General features: G+C 42.0%; 1 protein-coding gene across 1 annotated transcript in view; it reads left to right on the top strand.

Moving 5' to 3' along the window:
* Window positions 1–18,253, top strand: part of ALKBH8 (alkB homolog 8, tRNA methyltransferase) — a 137,204-nt gene extending 118,951 nt beyond the window's left edge. Inside the window, exons 11-12 of the mRNA XM_069554941.1 lie at window positions 8,607–8,756; window positions 16,083–18,253. Coding sequence (XP_069411042.1) covers window positions 8,607–8,756; window positions 16,083–16,640 — 708 coding nt within the window. The 3' untranslated portion in view covers window positions 16,641–18,253. The remainder of the gene's footprint in view (window positions 1–8,606; window positions 8,757–16,082) is intronic.
* The last annotated feature ends 279 nt before the right edge of the window (window positions 18,254–18,532 follow it).

The following is an 18,532-nucleotide window of genomic DNA, read 5'->3' as shown; positions in this document are numbered from 1 at the left end:
TCAGATCATGAACTCCGTATTACCAAATTCAGACTTAAATTGAAGAAAGTAGGGAAAATCACTAGACCATTCAAGTATGAACTACATCAAATCCCTTATGATTATACAGTGGAAGTGAGAAATAGATTTAAGGGCCTAGATCTGATTGATAGAGTGCCTGATGAACTATGGACTGAGGTTCGTGACATTGTACAGGAGACAGGGATCAAGACCATCCTCATGGAAAAGAAATGCAAACAAGCAAAATGGCTGTCTGGGGAGGCCTTACAAATAGCTGTGAAAAGAAGAGAAGCGAAAAGCAAAGGAGAAAAGGAAAGATAAAAGCATCTGAATGTAGAGTTCCAAAGAATAGTAAGAAGAAATAAGAAGGCCTTCCTCAGCAATCAATGGAAAGAAATAAAGGAAAAGAACAGAATGGGAAAGACTAGAGAGCTTTTCAAGAAAATCAGAGATACCAAGGGAACATTTCATGCAAAGATGGGCTCTATAAAGGACAAAAATGGTCTGGACCTAACAGAAGCAGAAGATCTTTAGAAGAGGTGGCAAGAATACGCAGAAGAACTGTACAAAAAAGATCTTCACCACCCAGATAATCACAATGGTGTGAACACTCACCTAGAGCCAGACATCCTGGAATGTGAAGTCAAGTGGGACTTAGAAGGCATCACTCTGAACAAAGCTAGTGGAGGTGATGGAATTCCAGTTGAGCTATTTCAAATCCTGAAAGATGATGCTGTGAAAGTGTTGCACTAAATATGCCAGCAAATTTGGAAAACTCAGCAGTGGCCACAGAACTGGAAAAGGTCAGTTTTCATTCCAGTCCCAAAGAAAGGCAATGCCAAAGAATGCTCAAACTACCGCACAATTGCACTCATCTCACATGCTAGTAAAGTAGTGCTCAAAATTCTCCAAGCCAGGCTTCAGCAGTATGTGAACCGTGAACTTCCAGATGTTCAAGCTGGTTTTAGAAAAGGCAGAGGAACCAGAGATCAAATTGCCAATATCCTCTGGATCATGGAAAAAGCAAGAGAGTTCCAGAAAAACATCTACTTCTGCTTTATTAACTATGCCAAAGCCTTTGACTGTGTGGATCACAATAAACTGTGGAAAATTCTGAAAGAGATGGGAATACCAGACCACCTGACCTGCCTCTTGAGAAACCTATATGCAGGTCAGGAAGCAACAGTTAGAACTGGACATGGAACAACAGACTGGTTCCAAATAGGAAAAGGAATATGTCAAGGCTGTATATTGTCACCCTGCTTATTTAACTTCTATGCAGAGTTCATCATGAGAAACGCTGGACTGGAAGAAGCACAAGCTGGAATCAAGATTGCCGGGAGAAATATCAATAACCTCAGATATACAGATGACATCACCCTTATGGCAGAAAGTGAAGAAGAACTAAAAAGCCTTTTGATGAAAGTGAAAGAGGAGAGTGAAAAAGTTGGCTTAAAGCTCAACATTCAGAAAACGAAGATCATGGCATCTGGTCCCATCACTTCATGGGAAATAGATGGGAAACAGTGGAAACAATGTCAGACTTTATTTTTGGAGGCTCCAAAATGCTGTAGATGGTGACTGCGGCCATGAAATTAAAAGACGATTTCTACTTGGAAAGAAAGTTACAACCAACCTAGATAGCATATTCAAAAGCAGAGACATTACTTTGCCAATGAAGGTCCGTCAAGTCAAGGCTATGGATTTTCCAATGGTCATGTATGGATGTGAGACTTGGACTGTGAAGAAAGCTGAGTGCTGAAGAATTGATGCTTTTGAACTGTGCTGTTGGAGAAGACTCTTGCGAGTCCCTTGGACTGCAAGGAGATCCAACCAGTCCATCTGAAGGAGAGCAGCCCTGGGTTTTCTTTGGAAGGAATGATGCTAAAGCTGAAACTCCGGTACTTTGGCCACCTCATGCGAAGAGTTGACTCATTGGAAGAAGACTTAGATGCTGGGAGGGATTGGAGGCAGGAGAAGTGGACGACAGAGGATGAGATGGCTGGATGGCATCACTGACTCGATGGATGTTAGTCTGAGTGAACTCCGGGAGATGGTGATGGACAGGGAGTCCTGGTGTGCTGCGATTCATGGGGTCGCCAAGAGTTGGACACAACTTAGCGAGTGAACTGAACTGCAGGTATAAGTTTTTTATGTACATAAACCTGGCTGGAGTGTTAGAAGCTGCTTTCTGATGCTCCTTTTTTCTAAGAGGCTCTATTCCCATTTTAAGTCGAATGTGTTGTGGATAAAATTCAGTCTTCACTTTTGTCCCAACAAATTCTATTAAGGCACCTGAATTGAGGAAGAGCCTCATGTCAGCCTCTTACCTAACTCAGCACAGACCACTTAGTCTCCTATAACTGAACAACCTCAGTATCTTCCAACTGAGCCTCCCCCAACCAGTACTCTTCCACTGGGTGGGTTTTTCCTGGTGTCTTTCAACCATCCCTTCCCACCCTCCCCAAATTTTTCTACTGGAGGGGTATTTCTTAGTATCTTAAAAGTGAGCTCCCTTAGTGTCTAGACCATAAGTGGGTATGTCTGAGTATAGTTCAGCTGGCCTCCTCCCCCCGGTATCTTTCAACTCGGAGGGGCAGGTAACCTGCTCAGCTGCCAAATAAAATTCAGTATCATCAACCAATACAGGAGATCAAAGAACCAGGAGAGACTTAGTGAAATTCATCTGGATTCCTTGAGGAAGCAGATGGCCCCAAGGGACAGCTGCTGGTACCAAAGCTCTGCTTCCTTGTAGAGTTCAGGTGAAGGGGGAAGTCCATCTGGGTTGCTTCACTGGTTGCCATAACTGTTGACTAAAAAATGATGCACTACATGAGAGTACAAGTTAGGTTTTGTTTGGGGCAAAATGAGGACTGCTGCTCCAGAGACAGCAGCTCAGCCAGCTCTGAGAAACTGTTCCAAAATGGTAGTGGGGGAAGGTCAATGTATATGATTTTGGTGAAGGGAGAGTTCAGTGCAATCAAGTGCCTATTTTACAAATGGTTTTCAGCTAGTTATGAGGAGCTGATGCCAAGGGATGTTCAAATTACTGTACTATTGTACTCATTCCACATGCTAGCTAGATTATGCTCAAAATCCTTCAAGCTAGTCTTCAGTAGTAAGTGAACTCAGAAATTCCAGATGTACAAGCTGGATTTAGAAAAGGCAGAGGAACTAGAGATTAAATTGCCAACTTCTGCTGGATCACAGAAAAAGCAAGAGAATTCCAGAAAAACGTCTACTTCTGCTTCATTGACTATGCTAAAGCCTTTGTGTGGATCACAACAAACTGTGGAATGTTCTTGAAGAGATGGGAATAGCAGCCCACCTTACCTGCCTCCTGATAAACTTGTATGCAGGACAAGAGGCAACAGTTAGAAGTGGACATGAAACAATGGACTGGTTCAAAACGGAAAGGAGTACATCAAGGCTGTATATTGTCACCCTGCTTATTTAACTTATATACAGAGTACATCATATGAAATGCTGGGCTAGATGATTCACAACCTGGAATCAGGATTGCTGAGAGAAATATCAAAAATCTCAGATATACAGATGACACCACCTTCATGGCAGAAAACAAAGAGGAACTAAAGAGCCTCTTGATGAAGGTGAAAAAGCTGGCTTAAAACTCAACATTCAAAAAACAAAGATCATGGCATCTGACTCCATCACTTCATGGCAAATAGGTTGGGGAAAAGTGGAAACAGTGTCATATTTCATTTTCTTGGACTCCAAAATCACTGCGGACAGTGACTGCAACCACAAAATTAAAAGACACTTGCTTTTTGGAAGAAAAGCTATGATAAACCTAGGCAGTGTATTAGAAAGCAGAGACACTAGTTTGCCAACAGAGTCCATGTAGTCAAAGTTATGGTTTTTCCAGTAGTTATGTATGGATGTGAGATTTGGGCTATAAAGATGTCTGAGCGCCAAAGAATTGATGCTTTTGAACTGTGGTGCTGGAGGAGACTCTTCAGAGTCCCTTAGACAACAAGGAGATCAAACCAGTCAATCCTGAAGGAAATCAACGCTAAATATTCATTGGAAGGACTGATGCTGAAGCTGAAGCTCCAGTTCTTTGGCCACCAGATACAAAGAGCTAACTCACTGAAAAAGACCCTAATGCTGGAAAAGATTGAGGGCAGGAGAAGGAGGCAACAGATATGAGGTGGTTGCATGGCATCAACTCAATGGACATGAGTTTGAGCAAACTCAGGGAGATAGTAAAGGACAGGGATGCCTGGCATGCTGTAGTCCATGGGGTCACAAAGAGTCAAAAACAACTTAGTGACAACACCACCAACAATGTCACTGTGTAGGGATTTTTTGCTATTGCAGTGTCACTTCAGTTGTGTCCGACTCTGTGTGACCCCATAGATGGCAGCCCACCAGGCTCCCCCGTCCCTGGGATCCTCCAGGCAAGAACACTGGAGTGGGTTGCCATTTCCTTCTCCAATGCATGAAAGTGAAAAGTGAAAGTGAAGTCGCTCAGTCATGTCTGACTTAGCAACCCCATGGACTGCAGCCTTCCAGGCTCATTCCATCCACGGGATTTTGCAGGCAAGAGTACTGGAATGGGTTGCCATTGCCTTAGTGCTTTCTAAAATGAGGAGATGCAAGGATTGGGACTGTGAAATCATTTCCTGAGACCTGTTCTACAAGTTTCTTTGGAGCACTGAGTGCCTCACTCTCCACCCTGAACTCCCTTCAGTTCAGTTCAGTTCATTTCAGTCGCTCAGTCGTGTCCAACTCTTTGCAACCCCATGGACTGCAGCACACCAGGCCTCCCTGTCCATCACTGACTCCCGGAATCCACTCAAACTCATGTCCATTGAGTCGGTGATGCCATCCAACCATCTCATCCTCTGTCGTCCCCTTCTCTTCTTGCCTTCAATCTTTCCCAGCATCAGGGTCTTTTCAAATGAGTCAGCTCTTCACATCAGGTGGCCAAAGTATTGGAGTTTCAGCTTAAACATCAATCCTTCCAATGAATATTCAGGACTGTTCTCCTTTAAGACGGACTGGTTGGATCTCCTTGCAGTCCAAGGGACTCTCAAGAGTCTTCTCCAACACCACAGTTCAAAAGCATCAATTCTTTGGCACTCAGCTTTCTTTATAGTCCAACTCTCACATCCATACATGACTGCTGGAAAAACAATAGCCTTGACTAGATGGACCTTTGTTGGCAAAGTAATATCTCTGCTTTTTAATATGCTGTCTAGATTGGTCATAACTTTCCTTCCAAGGAGTAAGAGTCTTTTAATTGCATTTTTTCAGGGTGTGTCAGACATTAGCAACTGCAGCAGCACAGGATTCAATCTTGCAGAGGCAATGGCAAATGCCCTTGGCAAGCTCCAATTTGCAGTTGACACTTTCTGTGTTTGCAATCTCTATTCTGTAGGCTGCAGCATTGTAGATTGTAGGCTGCAGGATTGTAGGTGGGTAAAGCTGGTCTAGAGGGTTATGTGGGCTTCCTGGTTAGAAAGACTGGTACCTGCCCATTGGTGGAGCTGGGTCTTGTTCTTTAGCTGGGCAGGGCTGTGTCAAAAGATGTGTTTAAGCGGTAGTTGTGGGCTCAAGAAAACTTTTGGCAACTTGTCTGCTGATGGGTGGGTCTGTGTTCCCTCCCTGTTGGTTATTGGGCCTGAGGCATCCCAGCCCTGGAGCCAGAGGCTGTTGAGTGGGGCCAGGTTTTGTTGTCTCCAGGAGAGCTCACACCAGTGAGCTGGTACTTCTGCCACCAGGGTTTTTATCCCTGCAATGAGCCAGAGCCCTCCCTACCCCTACATACACACACTTGCCCCTGCAGGATACCCTCCAAGACCAACATGTATGTCTAGCATAGGCTCCTGTGAACTCACCAAGTTCCTGGGTCTTGGTATGCATGAAACCTTGTGTGCCCCCTCCAAACTGGAGTTTCTGTTTCCCCTAGTCCTCTGAAATTCCTGCACTCAAACCCTGCTGGCCTTCAAAGCCAAATGCTCTGGGGCCTCCTCCTGATACCAGCTTGCAGACTGGGTAGCCTTACCTGGGGCTCAGAACTCTCAGTCCTGTGGGAGAAACTCTGTGATGTATTTTCAGTTTGTGGGTCGCCCATCCAGTAGGAATGGGATTTGATTGTGTTGCAGATGCACTCTTCCTACTGTCTCATTGTGGCTTCTTCTTGTGTTCTTTGGGATTCTTTTCCACTGGAAGGATCAATGCTGAAGCTCCAATATTTTCGCCACCTGATGCAAAGTGCTGACTCATTGGAAAAGACCCTGATGCTGGAAAAAATTGAGGGCAGGAGGAGAAGGAGGCAACCGAAGATGAGATGGTTGGATGGCATCACTGACTCAATGGACATGAATTTGAGCAAACTCAGGAAGATAGTGAAGGACAGGGAAGCCTGGTGTGCTGCAGTCCATGGGGTCACAAAGAGTTAGACACAACTGACTAGCTGAACAAGAACAATAAAACAAAATTGAAACATTTGCCTTTTCTCTCTACCTGATCCTTTCAGAGATTGGAAACTTTTAGGTTTCCAGTAGCTTAACAAATAAGTCAGAAAAACTATCTTGCTAACTACATATCAAGATGAGGGACATAAAAGCCTGGTGTGCTATAGTCCATGGGGTCACAGAGTCAGACATGACTTGGCCACTGAACAACAACAAGGCCAATTATATATCTTACACAGGTAACAAGAGCAGTTAATTAGGAATTGTGCCACTGTTGTTACTAAAGGACTCTTAGTTCTTTTCCATCTTAAAATGTAATCAAAATGACATTACTATATTTTACTTCTAGCTTGTTACCTTTTATTATACCTCAGGTATTAATGCAGCTGTGGGCTGGAATACTGAAGCTATTGAATGTTAATTAGAAATTGAGCAAATTCATATTAAGCATGACTGACATGGCAGTGTGACTTTACTCAGAAAGAATTGTTTTGATGAAAAGATTCACATCTTTATTCTCAGATGAATTGAGGGAATACTGATCCTTCAGCATTCATCAAAACTTACCACATCAAAAATTCCAATGAGTAAATACAAACTTGATGTGGCTACTTCTGTTAGATGAAATCTATTTTTATATATCTCCTCTCTGTTGTAGAGATTGGGTTAAGAAGAAATATCTGGAGATAATCATTAGTGATTTAACTTTAACCTCCAATTCCTTCCCTAGTTTATATATGCACATTGGATGTGCATGCATGCACTTTCTCTCTTTCTCTTTCTTGTCTTTCTCTGTCTCTGTCACTCCGTCTATATATGGTATCTTTAGAACAGCAAAGCTGTGTACAAAACAATAGCAAAACTAGAGAAAAGACAAGAGTCCTAACCCACAAATACTTGCCACAGAACCGGACATATCCATAAGGTATGTTAGGCCTCACCTGCTTGGGGAGATTAAAGGATGCTGTTAGCTGCCTTCACTGTTTTCATTGCCATAGAATGGTTTGGCTATACTAAAAAATTTAATTCAATTGCATTGTACAAATTTCAAATGCAACACTGTATTCTTGTCAGTTCAGTTTAGTTCAATCACTCAGTTGTGTCCGACTCTTTGCAATCCCGTGGACTGCAGCACGCCAGGCCTCCCTGTCCATCACCAATTCCCGGAACTTGCTCAAACTCATGTCCATCAGTGATGCTATCTAACCATCTCATCCTCTGTCGTCTCCTTCTCCTCCTGCATTCAATCTTTCCCAGCATCAAGGTCTTTTAATGAGTCAGTTCTTCACATCAGGTGGCCATGGTATTGGGTTTCTGTGTCAGTATCACTCCTTCCAATGAATATGCAGGATAGATTTCTTTTAGGATTGACCAGTTTGATCTCCTTGCAGTCTAAGTCCTCTCAAGAATCTCCTTCAACACCACAGTTCAAAAGCACCAATTCTTTGGTGCCTAGCTTTCTTGAGATATACATATTTAGCAGAACAAGAATCAATAGCTTTGAAAAAGGAAATAAGTTATTTAACTTTATTTAGGGTGATTTTATTATATGATGGTGCAAGTCATACATCTTGAAAAGTATAAAGAAGCAGGAAAAAATAAGCCATCCTCATGACATCTGGATCTTTACTAAATAGTTTATATCCTAATAAGAGATACTTTGAACCTATTATTTGTAGCTCCCCCCTCAAAAGACTGAATGTCTTTATTTATGTCATAATTTCCATTTTAAAATGTGTGATATTGGACTTCCCTGGCAGTCAGTGGTTAAGACTCCATGCTTCCACTGCAGGGGACACAGGTTTGATCCCTGGTCAGGGAACTAAGATCCACATGCCATGTGGCGTGGCAAATAAAATAAGATAAAAAATAAAATATTAAAAAAAATTCAAGATTCTGAATGGTGATAAATTAGATGCCAATTAGAACTTCTTGTTTCCACCAGTGTTATTTTTATTCTAGTCATTCATTTCCATTCACTAATTTGAATTCTAATATCTGTTAAGATAATAAATGCTGCCTTGTAAATTATGTAAATGATTTTGTACTGGCTGTAAGAACTGATAATATCATAGTCTTAGACCCTTTCACAATGAATATGAAATCTGTCTAATAACTTTATGGCATTTAAACAAGATGTTTGAAATTCTTTATCTCTTACAGATTGGCTGTGATCATAGCCAAAATCTTGTGGACATTTGTAGAGAGAGGCAATATCAGGCCTTTGTCTGTGATGCTTTGGCAGTACCAATCCGCAGTGGATCTTGTGATGCTTGCATTTCCATTGCTGTTATTCACCATTTTGCTACAGTAGTAAGTATTATCTTTCTTGCTCTAAAGACTTATAACTAAGTGGCAGGAAGCAGGAACAAGATGGCGGAGGAGTAGTTGGACATGGAGTACATCTCTCTCCACAGATACATCAGGAGTGCGCCTTCAGACACAGAAGTGCTTGCAGAACACCAGCTGAGAGTGGGCAGAGTACCTGAATACCAGAAAAGAATATATAGAACCATGCAGAACTCTGTAGGATGAAGGAACTAGGGGGAAAACAGGACTGTTAGTAGAACTGGATCTGCCCTCAGCAGTTAGGGGAACTGAAGCAGGGGTCCAATCCCCACATCAGGGCAATTGCTAGGTCCAGCATTTAAGGCTGAGAGTGAAGCAGCTGATCTGTGACAGCCTAAATGGAATGAGAATCAGACAGTCCTTGCTGCAGTCACGTGTGCCCCAGACAGGGACATAGGTCCCCTAAAAGCCGCAGCAGCTGTGAGCTGGAGTGTAAGGGTTCTGGAGCAATCCCAGGGCAAGGACTGCTGTTGACTGTGTAGAGACGGACCAAAGGGACATGAGGGAGGAGATAGTGGTGGGACATGCCTGTGGAGGAAAGTCAGGCAGCCATGGAAGCAAGACGATACTGCTGAGTCATGTATAGTGGATCAGTCACCGTAGCCTCTCTCTCCCCATACCCCACCATTGGTAGCTGAACAATAGAGAGGCTGGCCCATCAAGCACCTGACACGCAGAACAACAGAATAGGACCCCACCCAGGGTGCCCCTTTAAGTGCCTGACACCCCAATCTACAGAGCAGGATCCCAGCTGGGGGGCCTGTCTATGTGCCTGATGCACCAAACAATAGAGAAGGACCCCAGGCAAGGGAGCCCTCTTAAGTGCCTGAAGGGGTGGAGCTATGGAGAAAGACTAGCCAAAGAGGCCTTCTGATTGCCAACTACTAGAGGCTTGAAAAAAGACTCTGATAGGGCTGTAACTCCTGCAGCTGAGGCAGTCTGTGTCCTTGCACACTTGGTGCCATCAGGGTCCCCTCGACCCAAGCAGCCATGCCACCTTCACGCTTAACCCTCACTAGGGCAGAGCTGCCACAGGCAAAAAAGACTTGCACCTATGCACATGGGTTCTCTTTGGTTTTGTCCAACTCTTTGCAACCCTGTGGATTGTGGCCTGCCAGGCTTCTCTGTCAGGGAGGGGGTTCTCCAGGCTAGAATACTGGACCGTATTGGCCAGTACTGGTTGCCCTACCCTTCTAGAGCACTATATTTCCTGCTGCCCTAGCTGGTACCTGGTGCTGCCAGAACCCCTGCAACCCAAGCAGCTGCCCCACCTCCACACCTGGCCCTCACAGGGGTAAACCCAAGTCCTTTAGGGAAGCCTCAGGAGCAAACCCCAGTGGATGACCCACATGCAGAGGTGGAAATAAAACCACAATTGAAACCCAGGGGCAGTGTGGAGGAAGACCCAAAACCTTCCCACAGCTATACTGGCTGTAGATTAAATCCACATGATCAACTAGGCAGACTCTGCATTTATGGAATATATAAAAGGACATTGAGAGCTCCCACAGAAGAAAATGTACTCGTTCTGATAGCTGTGGACATTGGAGGCAAGACCACACAGGAATAGGACCAGATTAGAGTCTGAGCTGTCCCCATAACAGGTCCAGAGACCAGCACAGTGTTGGAGGGCATCCTAGAGAGGCGAGGTGGACTGTGACTCCCAGTGAGGGAAAGGATGCTAACAACAGAGACTCAAGAAAAACATTTATTATTCTTATACTTTGACTTGTTCTGTAGTTTATTTTGGATGTTTTTCCACTTTTCCTTTTTGTCCCCTGTGTTGTAGTTGTCAGTTTTATTAGCACTGTGAGATCTAATTAAGCTTTTGAGTTTTTTAAAATCACACACTGTATTGCTATTATAATAAACCTCTCCCTCTACATTGGCCTTTTCAACTTCTGTAGAGTTTTCCTTTTTTTTTCTCTCTTACATAATTTTAACTTAAAAGATTTTTAAACCTATTATTATTTTTTCTACATTTATTCCTTTGTTTACTTTTCCTATCCTTTTCCTGTCCTTTTCCCATCCTTTTCTTGCCCTTTTCCCTTTGCAGTTAATCTTTAATATATATAAATCTTTGTTTACCTCTATTTAACTTTGCGTTTCTATTCTTTTCTTTCTTTCCTTTCTTTTTCTCACCATATTTGTTTGTTTTGTTTTCGTTGCTTTATTCCCCAGTTGACATCTTGCTTTAGTTTTGTTTTCTAGTTTGTGCTTCAGTTAATTTTGTTCTTAACTGGTGGATATCATTTTTGGTTTCCTTTGTTTACAGGGTCAGTCTATTGTACTTTATTTTTGTTGGACTGTTTTGAGTTTGCTTCTGGGTATATATGTGTATATTCCATTATTTTAATTATTCTTTGCCTGATTTTGTAACTGCACTTGTCTGTGGATCATCTTTGGTTTCTTATGTTTGGGTATTTGTTTTACCTTTAATGCCATAACTGACCTTTTCCAGTCCTATGGCCGCTGCTGAGTTTTCCAAATTTGCTGGCATATTGAGTGCAGCACTTTCACAGCATGATCTTTCAGGATTTGAAATAGCTCAGCTGGAATTCCATCACCTCCACTAGCTTTGTTTGTAGTGATGCTTTCTAAGGCCCGCTTGACTTCACATTCCAGGATGTCTGGCTCTAGATGAGTGATCACACCATCATGATTATCCAGGTCATGAAGATCTTTTTTGTACAGTTCTTCTGTGTATTCTTGCCACCCCTCTTCTTAATATCTTCTGCTTCTGTTAAGTCCATGCCATTTCTGTCCTTTATCAAGCCCATCTTTGCATGAAATGTTCCCTTGGTATCTCTAATTTTCTTGAAGAGATCTCTAGTCTTTCCCATTCTGTTGTTTTCCTCTATTTCTTTGCATTGATCGCTGAAGAAGGCTTTCTTATCTCTTCTTGCTATTCCTTGGAACTCTGCATTCAGATGCTTATATCTTTCCTTTTCTCCTTTGCTTTTCACCTCTCTTCTTTTCACAGCTATTTGTAAGGCCTCCCCAGACAACCATTTTGCTTTTTTGCATTTCTTTTCCATGGGGATGGTCTTGATCCCTGTCTCCTGTACAATGTCATGGACCTCTGCCCATAGTTCAGCAGGCACTCTATCAGATCTAGGCCCTTAAATCTATTTCTCACTTCCACTGTATAATCATAAGGGATTTGATTTAGGTCATACCTGAATGGTCTAGCAGTTTTCCCTACTTTCTTCAATTTAAGTCTGAATTTGGTAATACGGAGTTCATGATCTGAGCCACAGTCAGCTCCCAGTCTTGTTTTTGTTGACTGTATAGAGCTTCTCCATCTTTGGCTGCAAAGACTATAATCAATCTAAATTCGGTATTGACCATCTAGTGATGTCCATGTGTAGAGTCTTCTCTTGTGTTGTTGGAAGAGGGTATTTGCTATGACCAGTGCATTTTCTTGGCAAAACTCTATTAATCTTTGCCCTGCTTCATTCTGCATTCCAAGGCCAAATTTGCCTGTTACTCCAGGTGTTTCTTGACTTCCCCCTTTTGCATTCCAGTCCCCTATAGTGAAAAGGACATCTTTTCTGGGTGTTACTTCTAAAAGGTCTTGTCAGTCTTCATAGAACCATTCCAACTTCAGCTTCTTCAGCGTTACTGGTTGGGGCATAGACTCGGATTACCGTGATATTGAATGGTTTGTCTTGGAGACGAACAGAGATCATTCTGTCGTTTTTGAGATTGCGTCCAAATACTGCGTTGCTAGTAAAGTAATGCTCAAAATTCTCCAAGCCAGGCTTCAGCAGTACGTGAACCGTGAACTTCCTGATGTTCAAGCTGGTTTTAGAAAAGGCAGAGGAACCAGACATCAAATTACCAACATCCACTGGATCATCGAAAAAGCAAGAGAGTTCCAGAAAAACATCTATTTCTGCTTTATTGACTATGCCAAAGCCTTTGACTGTGTGGATCACAATAAACTGTGGAAAATTCTGAAAGAAATGGGAATACCAGACCACCTACCCTGCCTCTTGAGAAATCTGTATGCAGGTCAGGAAGCAACAGTTAGAACTGGACATGGAACAGCAGACTGGTTCCAAATAGCAAAAGGAGCACGTCAAGGCTGTATACTGTCACCCTGCTTATTTAACTTATATGCAGAATACATCATGAGAACCGCTGGACTGGAAGAAACACAAGCTGGAATCAAGATTGCTGGGAGAAATATCAATAACCACAGATATGCAGATGACACCACCCTTATGGCAGAAAATGAAGAGGGACTAAAAAGCCTCTTGATGAAAGTGAAAGAGGAGAGTGAAAAAGTTGGCTTAAAGCTCAACATTCAGAAAACGAAGATCATGGCATCCAGTCCCATCACTTCATGGGAAATAGGTGGGGAAACAGTGGAAACAGTGTCAGACTTTATTTTTATTTGGCTCCAGAATCACTGCAGATGGTGACTTCAGCCATGAAATTAAAAGACACTTACTCCTTGGAAGAAAAGTTACAACCAACCTAGATAGCATATTCAAAAGCAGAGACATTACTTTGTCAGTGAAGGTCCGTCTAGTCAAGGGTATGGTTTTTCCAGTGGTCACGTATGGATGTGAGAGTTGGACTGTGAAGAAGGCTGAGCACTGAAGAATTGATGCTTTTGAGCTGTGATGTTGGAGAAGACTCTTGAGAGTCCCTTGGACTGCAAGGAGATCCAACCAATCCATTCTGAAGGAGATCAGCCCTGGGATTTCTTTGGAAGGACTGATGCTAAAGCTGAAACTCCAGTACTTTGGCCACCTCATGCGAAGGGTTGACTCATTGGAAAAGACTCTGAAGCTGGGAGGGATTGGGGACAGGAGGAGAAGGGGACGACCCAGGATGAGATGGCTGGATGGCATCACTGACCTGATGGATGTTGAGTCTGAGTGAACTCTGGGAGTTGGTGATGGACAGGGAGGCCTGGCGTGCTGCAATTTATGGGGTGGCAAAGAGTCGGACACGACTGAGCGACTGAACTGAACTGAATGCCATAACAAATCACCGGTGGAATCTCTATTTCTGGCAAGAGATCAAGCCCTGAGCCTTTAGAGAGGGAGCACTGACTCCAAGACCCTAGGCCACCAGAGAACGCCTAATCCTGGGGAGTATCAAATAGTGAGAACTCCCACAAAGGAAACCACTTGAATACAAGAACCAGCATCATCCAACTACCAGTAGCACCCTGTGCAGGATGTCTCATCCAAACAAGAAATAAGACCCAATCATCAGCAGACAGGATTACCACCTCACTCAGCCCTGCCCCATCAGAGGAAAAAAAAAAAAAAAAACCAAAAACTCAGCACAAATCTCACCCTTTAGGAAGTTTACACAAACCACTGGACCAGCCTTAGGAAGGCAGAAACCAAAAGGAAGAAAGAATTCAACCTTGAAGCTAGGGGAAAGGAGACCTCAAACACAGTAAGTTTGAAAAAAAAAAAAAAGATGAAAAGGCAGAGAAATACTGCACAAATGAAGGAATAAACTAGAAACACCGAAGTCCATAAATGAAGAGGAAATAGGCAAACTACCTGAAAAAGAATTCAGAATAATGATAATAAAGATGATCAGAAACCTTGAAAATAGAATGGAGAAAATGTAAGAATCAATTAACAAAGATATAGAAGGATTAAAGAATAAACACACAGAGGCAAACAACACACTTAATGAAATTAAAAATACTTTAAAAGGAATCAATAGCAGAATATCTGAAGCAGAAGAACGCATCATTGAGCTGGAAGATAAAATAGTGGAAATAATTGCTGGAGAGAAGAATAAAGTAAAAGAATGAAAAGAACTGAAGTAGTCTCAGAGTGGAGAAGTACTCTTGCCTGGAGAATCCATGGATGGAGGAGCCTGGTCGGTTGCAGTCCATGGGGTCGCTAAGAGTTGGACACGACTGAGCAACTTCACTTTCACTTTTTATTTTCATGCATTGGAGAGGGAAATGGCAACCCACTCCAATGTTCTTGCCTGGAGAATCCCAGGGATGGGGAAGCCTGGTGGGCTGCCGTCTATGGGGTCGCACAGAGTCAGACACGACTGAAGCTACTTAGCAGCAGTAGCAGCAGCAGTCTCAGAGACCTCTGGGATAATACTAAGTGGCAGGAAATGTTCATAGATTTTACTGATTTGGACTACATTTCAGCTTTTCCTTTCTTTCCATGTCATAAAGTGTACCCCAGTTTTTAAAGAAAGCCTGTGGAATGGAGATGAGTTACATGGGAGTTGTGCTTTGTTAAACAGAGGTCTGTTGTGACTGTGCTTTACTGCTGCATATTTCTCCCTTTTTCCTGCCTGAGTCTTACTCATCTTTAAATGTCTTTCTCAAATCCACAGAGTTGTAGAACTTGAGCTATAAGAGACTTTAAGAGATCAGCCATAGGCCTCTTGAGGATTTGTTCTCTCTTCTCAGCCTCTGAGCTTCTTCTCTATTTCTGTTTCCCATCTTGCTTCCTCAGCTCTTTCTCTTATTCCCAAGATCTGAGTTTCATGTTCTTCCCATTCTATTTTTCTTCTTTTCATATTCTTTTTTTTCAAAACTCAAGTATTTAACTAGTAGTGGTATGCTGATGTTTTAATTAGTCACTATGCTTCTAATTTTAAAATAAGCAAACTTAATATTTTATAGGGAAAAAAAATTTATTACTCTTGAGTGTTACTCATTTTCTCCTGATCTAGGCAGTAACATAGATTCCTCTGTGCTAGAGTTATTGGCACCTTAACTGAATTCAAAACAAAACAGAACACCTTCTGTGCCTCTGTATTATTATTGGAAAGAAAAAGAAATTTCTGTTTATCCTTTTACCCTCCTTGACTGCAGAACACAATTCTTCTTCTTCTTCTTTTTTTTTAATATAAGATTTGTCGTATGTTTGATTTTCTGTGCTGTCCATCTTAATTGAAAACAGTCCTGTTCAGTTCAGTTCAGTTGCTCAGTCGTGTCCAACTCTTTGCGACCCCATGAATCGCAGCACGCCTCCCTGTCCATCACCATCTCCCGGAGTTCACTCAGACTCATGTCCATCGAGTCGGTGATGCCATCCAGCCATCTCATCCTTTGTCGTCCCCTTCTCCTCCTGCCCCCAATCCCTCCCAGCATCAGAGTCTTTTCCAATGAGTCAGCTCTTTGCATGAGGTGGCCAAAGTACTGGAGTTTCAGCTTTAGCATCATTCTTTCCAAAGAACACCAGTCAATCATATTTCCAATTTGCTCCCTGTATCTCTTTCTGGCTGATAAACGATAATACAGTTTTGGTTTTGTTTTTGTTTTTTTTTTTCCACTAGGAGCGTAGAGTGGCAGCTCTCCAAGAACTTGTTCGACTCCTAAGACCTGGTGGGAAGGCACTCATCTATGTTTGGGCTATGGAGCAAGAATATAATAAGAAGAAGTCCAAGTATCTTAGAGAAAACAGAACTAACCAAGGCAGGAAAGAGGAAATCAGCAATGATACATCAGTGCAAGAGTTGCTTGTGAAGCAGTTGCCTAATGTAGGCAATCAAGACTCAGCACATTCTGTCTCCTCCATAAATGACTTTCAAGATGGAGGATGTAATTCAAGGAATGTTGCTAATTCCAAGTTGCCTATTCATACTAACAGGACTTCTTTTCATTCTCAAGACTTACTGGTTCCCTGGCACTTTAAGGGAACTCCTGGTAAGGACAAGCGTGTTGAGCCATTTGGTCCATTAGGATCCTGTGACCCAGGTCCTGTGTTTCATCGTTATTACCATGTGTTTTGTGAGGGAGAATTGGAAGCTGCCTGTCGGATTTTGAGTAATATCAGCATACTGCAAAGTTACTATGATCAGGGGAACTGGTGTGTAATTCTTCAAAAGGTCTGATTATCTCTATGAACATATTATATATAGGGAAGAAGTGCTCAACTTTTTTTTTTAAATGAGATTAAATTACCTATATTTTTTAATTAAAGAGAAAATGTGTGGAAAAGTATCAAAGGAGAGTGCCTGGGAGAAATTTGAAAGTAGAGACTAGTTAGGATATATTCAGTCTACTACTATTACTGACATCACTTAATCCATGATGGAGGAACAAGGATGGTTTTAAAAGTAATTGAAGTAGTTCGTGAAATATTTGGGATCTTAGGGTAAGAGTACAGCATTTTGAAGATAAACTTTTGTTATAAAGTGTTGATAAATGAACTAAATTATGTAGACTCTTAATGAAGTAATCACATAACATTTTATCAATAATAAAATATTCCTGTTCAGTAGAAAATTGTCTGAAATTTTATCTGTGATTGTTAGCTCTAAAATCACAGATGATAACCACTCTGTCACTGCGCTTTACTAGCACAGGGCTTGACACATCATAGGTACTCAGTAAAATTTTAGTCCGTTGGATAGTACCCATACATTAAGGTAGGGGTTTTCATCCAGTAAAAGCTTACTGAAATTGTACAGTGTACCAGTCACTATTTTAAATTCTGGGAGGGGAACAGTGAACAAGAAAAATACAAAGTTGATGCCTTTGTTGAGCTTATATTCTAGAAGGAAAGATAGACAATAAACAATACAGGACACTGGGGTTTGATCCCTGGATCAGGAAAATAACCTGGAGAAAGGAATGGCAACCCACACCAGTATTCTTGCCTAGAAAATTCCATGGACAGAGGAAACTGGTGGCCTGTGTAGTCCATGGGGTCACAAAGCATCTGACATGACTGAGTGACTTCATAGTCGATTAGCAATGTTGTAATAGTTTCAGGTGAACAGTAAAGGGACTCAGCCATACATATGCCTATATCCATTCTCCCCCAAACCCCTCTGAGGCCCATCCAGGCTAGCACATAACATTGAGCAGAGTTCTGTGTTCTACACATTAGGTTTTTGTTGGTTACCCATTTTAAATATAGCAGTGTGTACATGACCTTGCCAGAGTCCTAACAATCCCTTCCCCCTGGCAACCATGAATTTGTTTTCTAACTTTGTGAGTCTTTTTGTTTTATAAGTTCATTTGTATTATTTCTTTTTAGACTCTACATGTAAGGGTTTTCATATGATATTTCTCCTTCTCTGTCTGACTTCACTCAATATGACACTCTCTAGGTCCATCCATGTTGCTGCAGATGGCCTTACTTCATTCTTTTTAATGGCTGCGTAATATTCCGTTGTGTGTATGTGTATATATATACCACATCTTTACCCATTCCTCTGTCGATGGGGCCTAAAACCTTCACTATAGTGCGAGTACTTCCTTGGTATTATCGTTCTCCAGTTTGTGAGTCACCTACCCAGCAGGTATAGGATTTGATTTTATCATAATTGTTTCCCTTCTACCATTTTGCTGTGGCTTCTCCTTTGTCCTTTGATGTGGGGTATCTTTTTTTGGTGGGTTCCAGTGTCTTCCTCTCTGCCAGGTGGATTCTTTGCCACTGAGCCAGCAGGGAAGCCCTGCAGAAACAGTAGTGATTAATAAATCTTAGATGAGATATTGATTACTTTTGTCATGGAATTTCAGTACAAGATTATACATTGCCCTTTAGATGAATTTGTAAGGTTCATGATATGAGAAGAAAGAATTATAGGCTAAAAATTTAGTCTTCTGATCTCTATGTCAGAAGCTTTATCTGTCTCTTTTATACTTTAATAAAACTTTATTGTATAAAAAGCTCTGAGCAATCAAGCCTCATCACTGGCACCAGATCAAATTCCTCATCTCCAGAGGCCAAGAATCCCAGTATCATTCACAGCTCATCACAGAAACATTTCAATAC

The sequence above is a fragment of the Ovis canadensis genome, chromosome 15 (genome assembly GCF_042477335.2).
Source record: "Ovis canadensis isolate MfBH-ARS-UI-01 breed Bighorn chromosome 15, ARS-UI_OviCan_v2, whole genome shotgun sequence".
Taxonomy (NCBI): domain Eukaryota; kingdom Metazoa; phylum Chordata; class Mammalia; order Artiodactyla; family Bovidae; genus Ovis; species Ovis canadensis.
The sequence above is the reverse complement of the archived record's forward strand: the minus strand, read 5'-3'. Positions and strand labels throughout refer to the sequence as shown.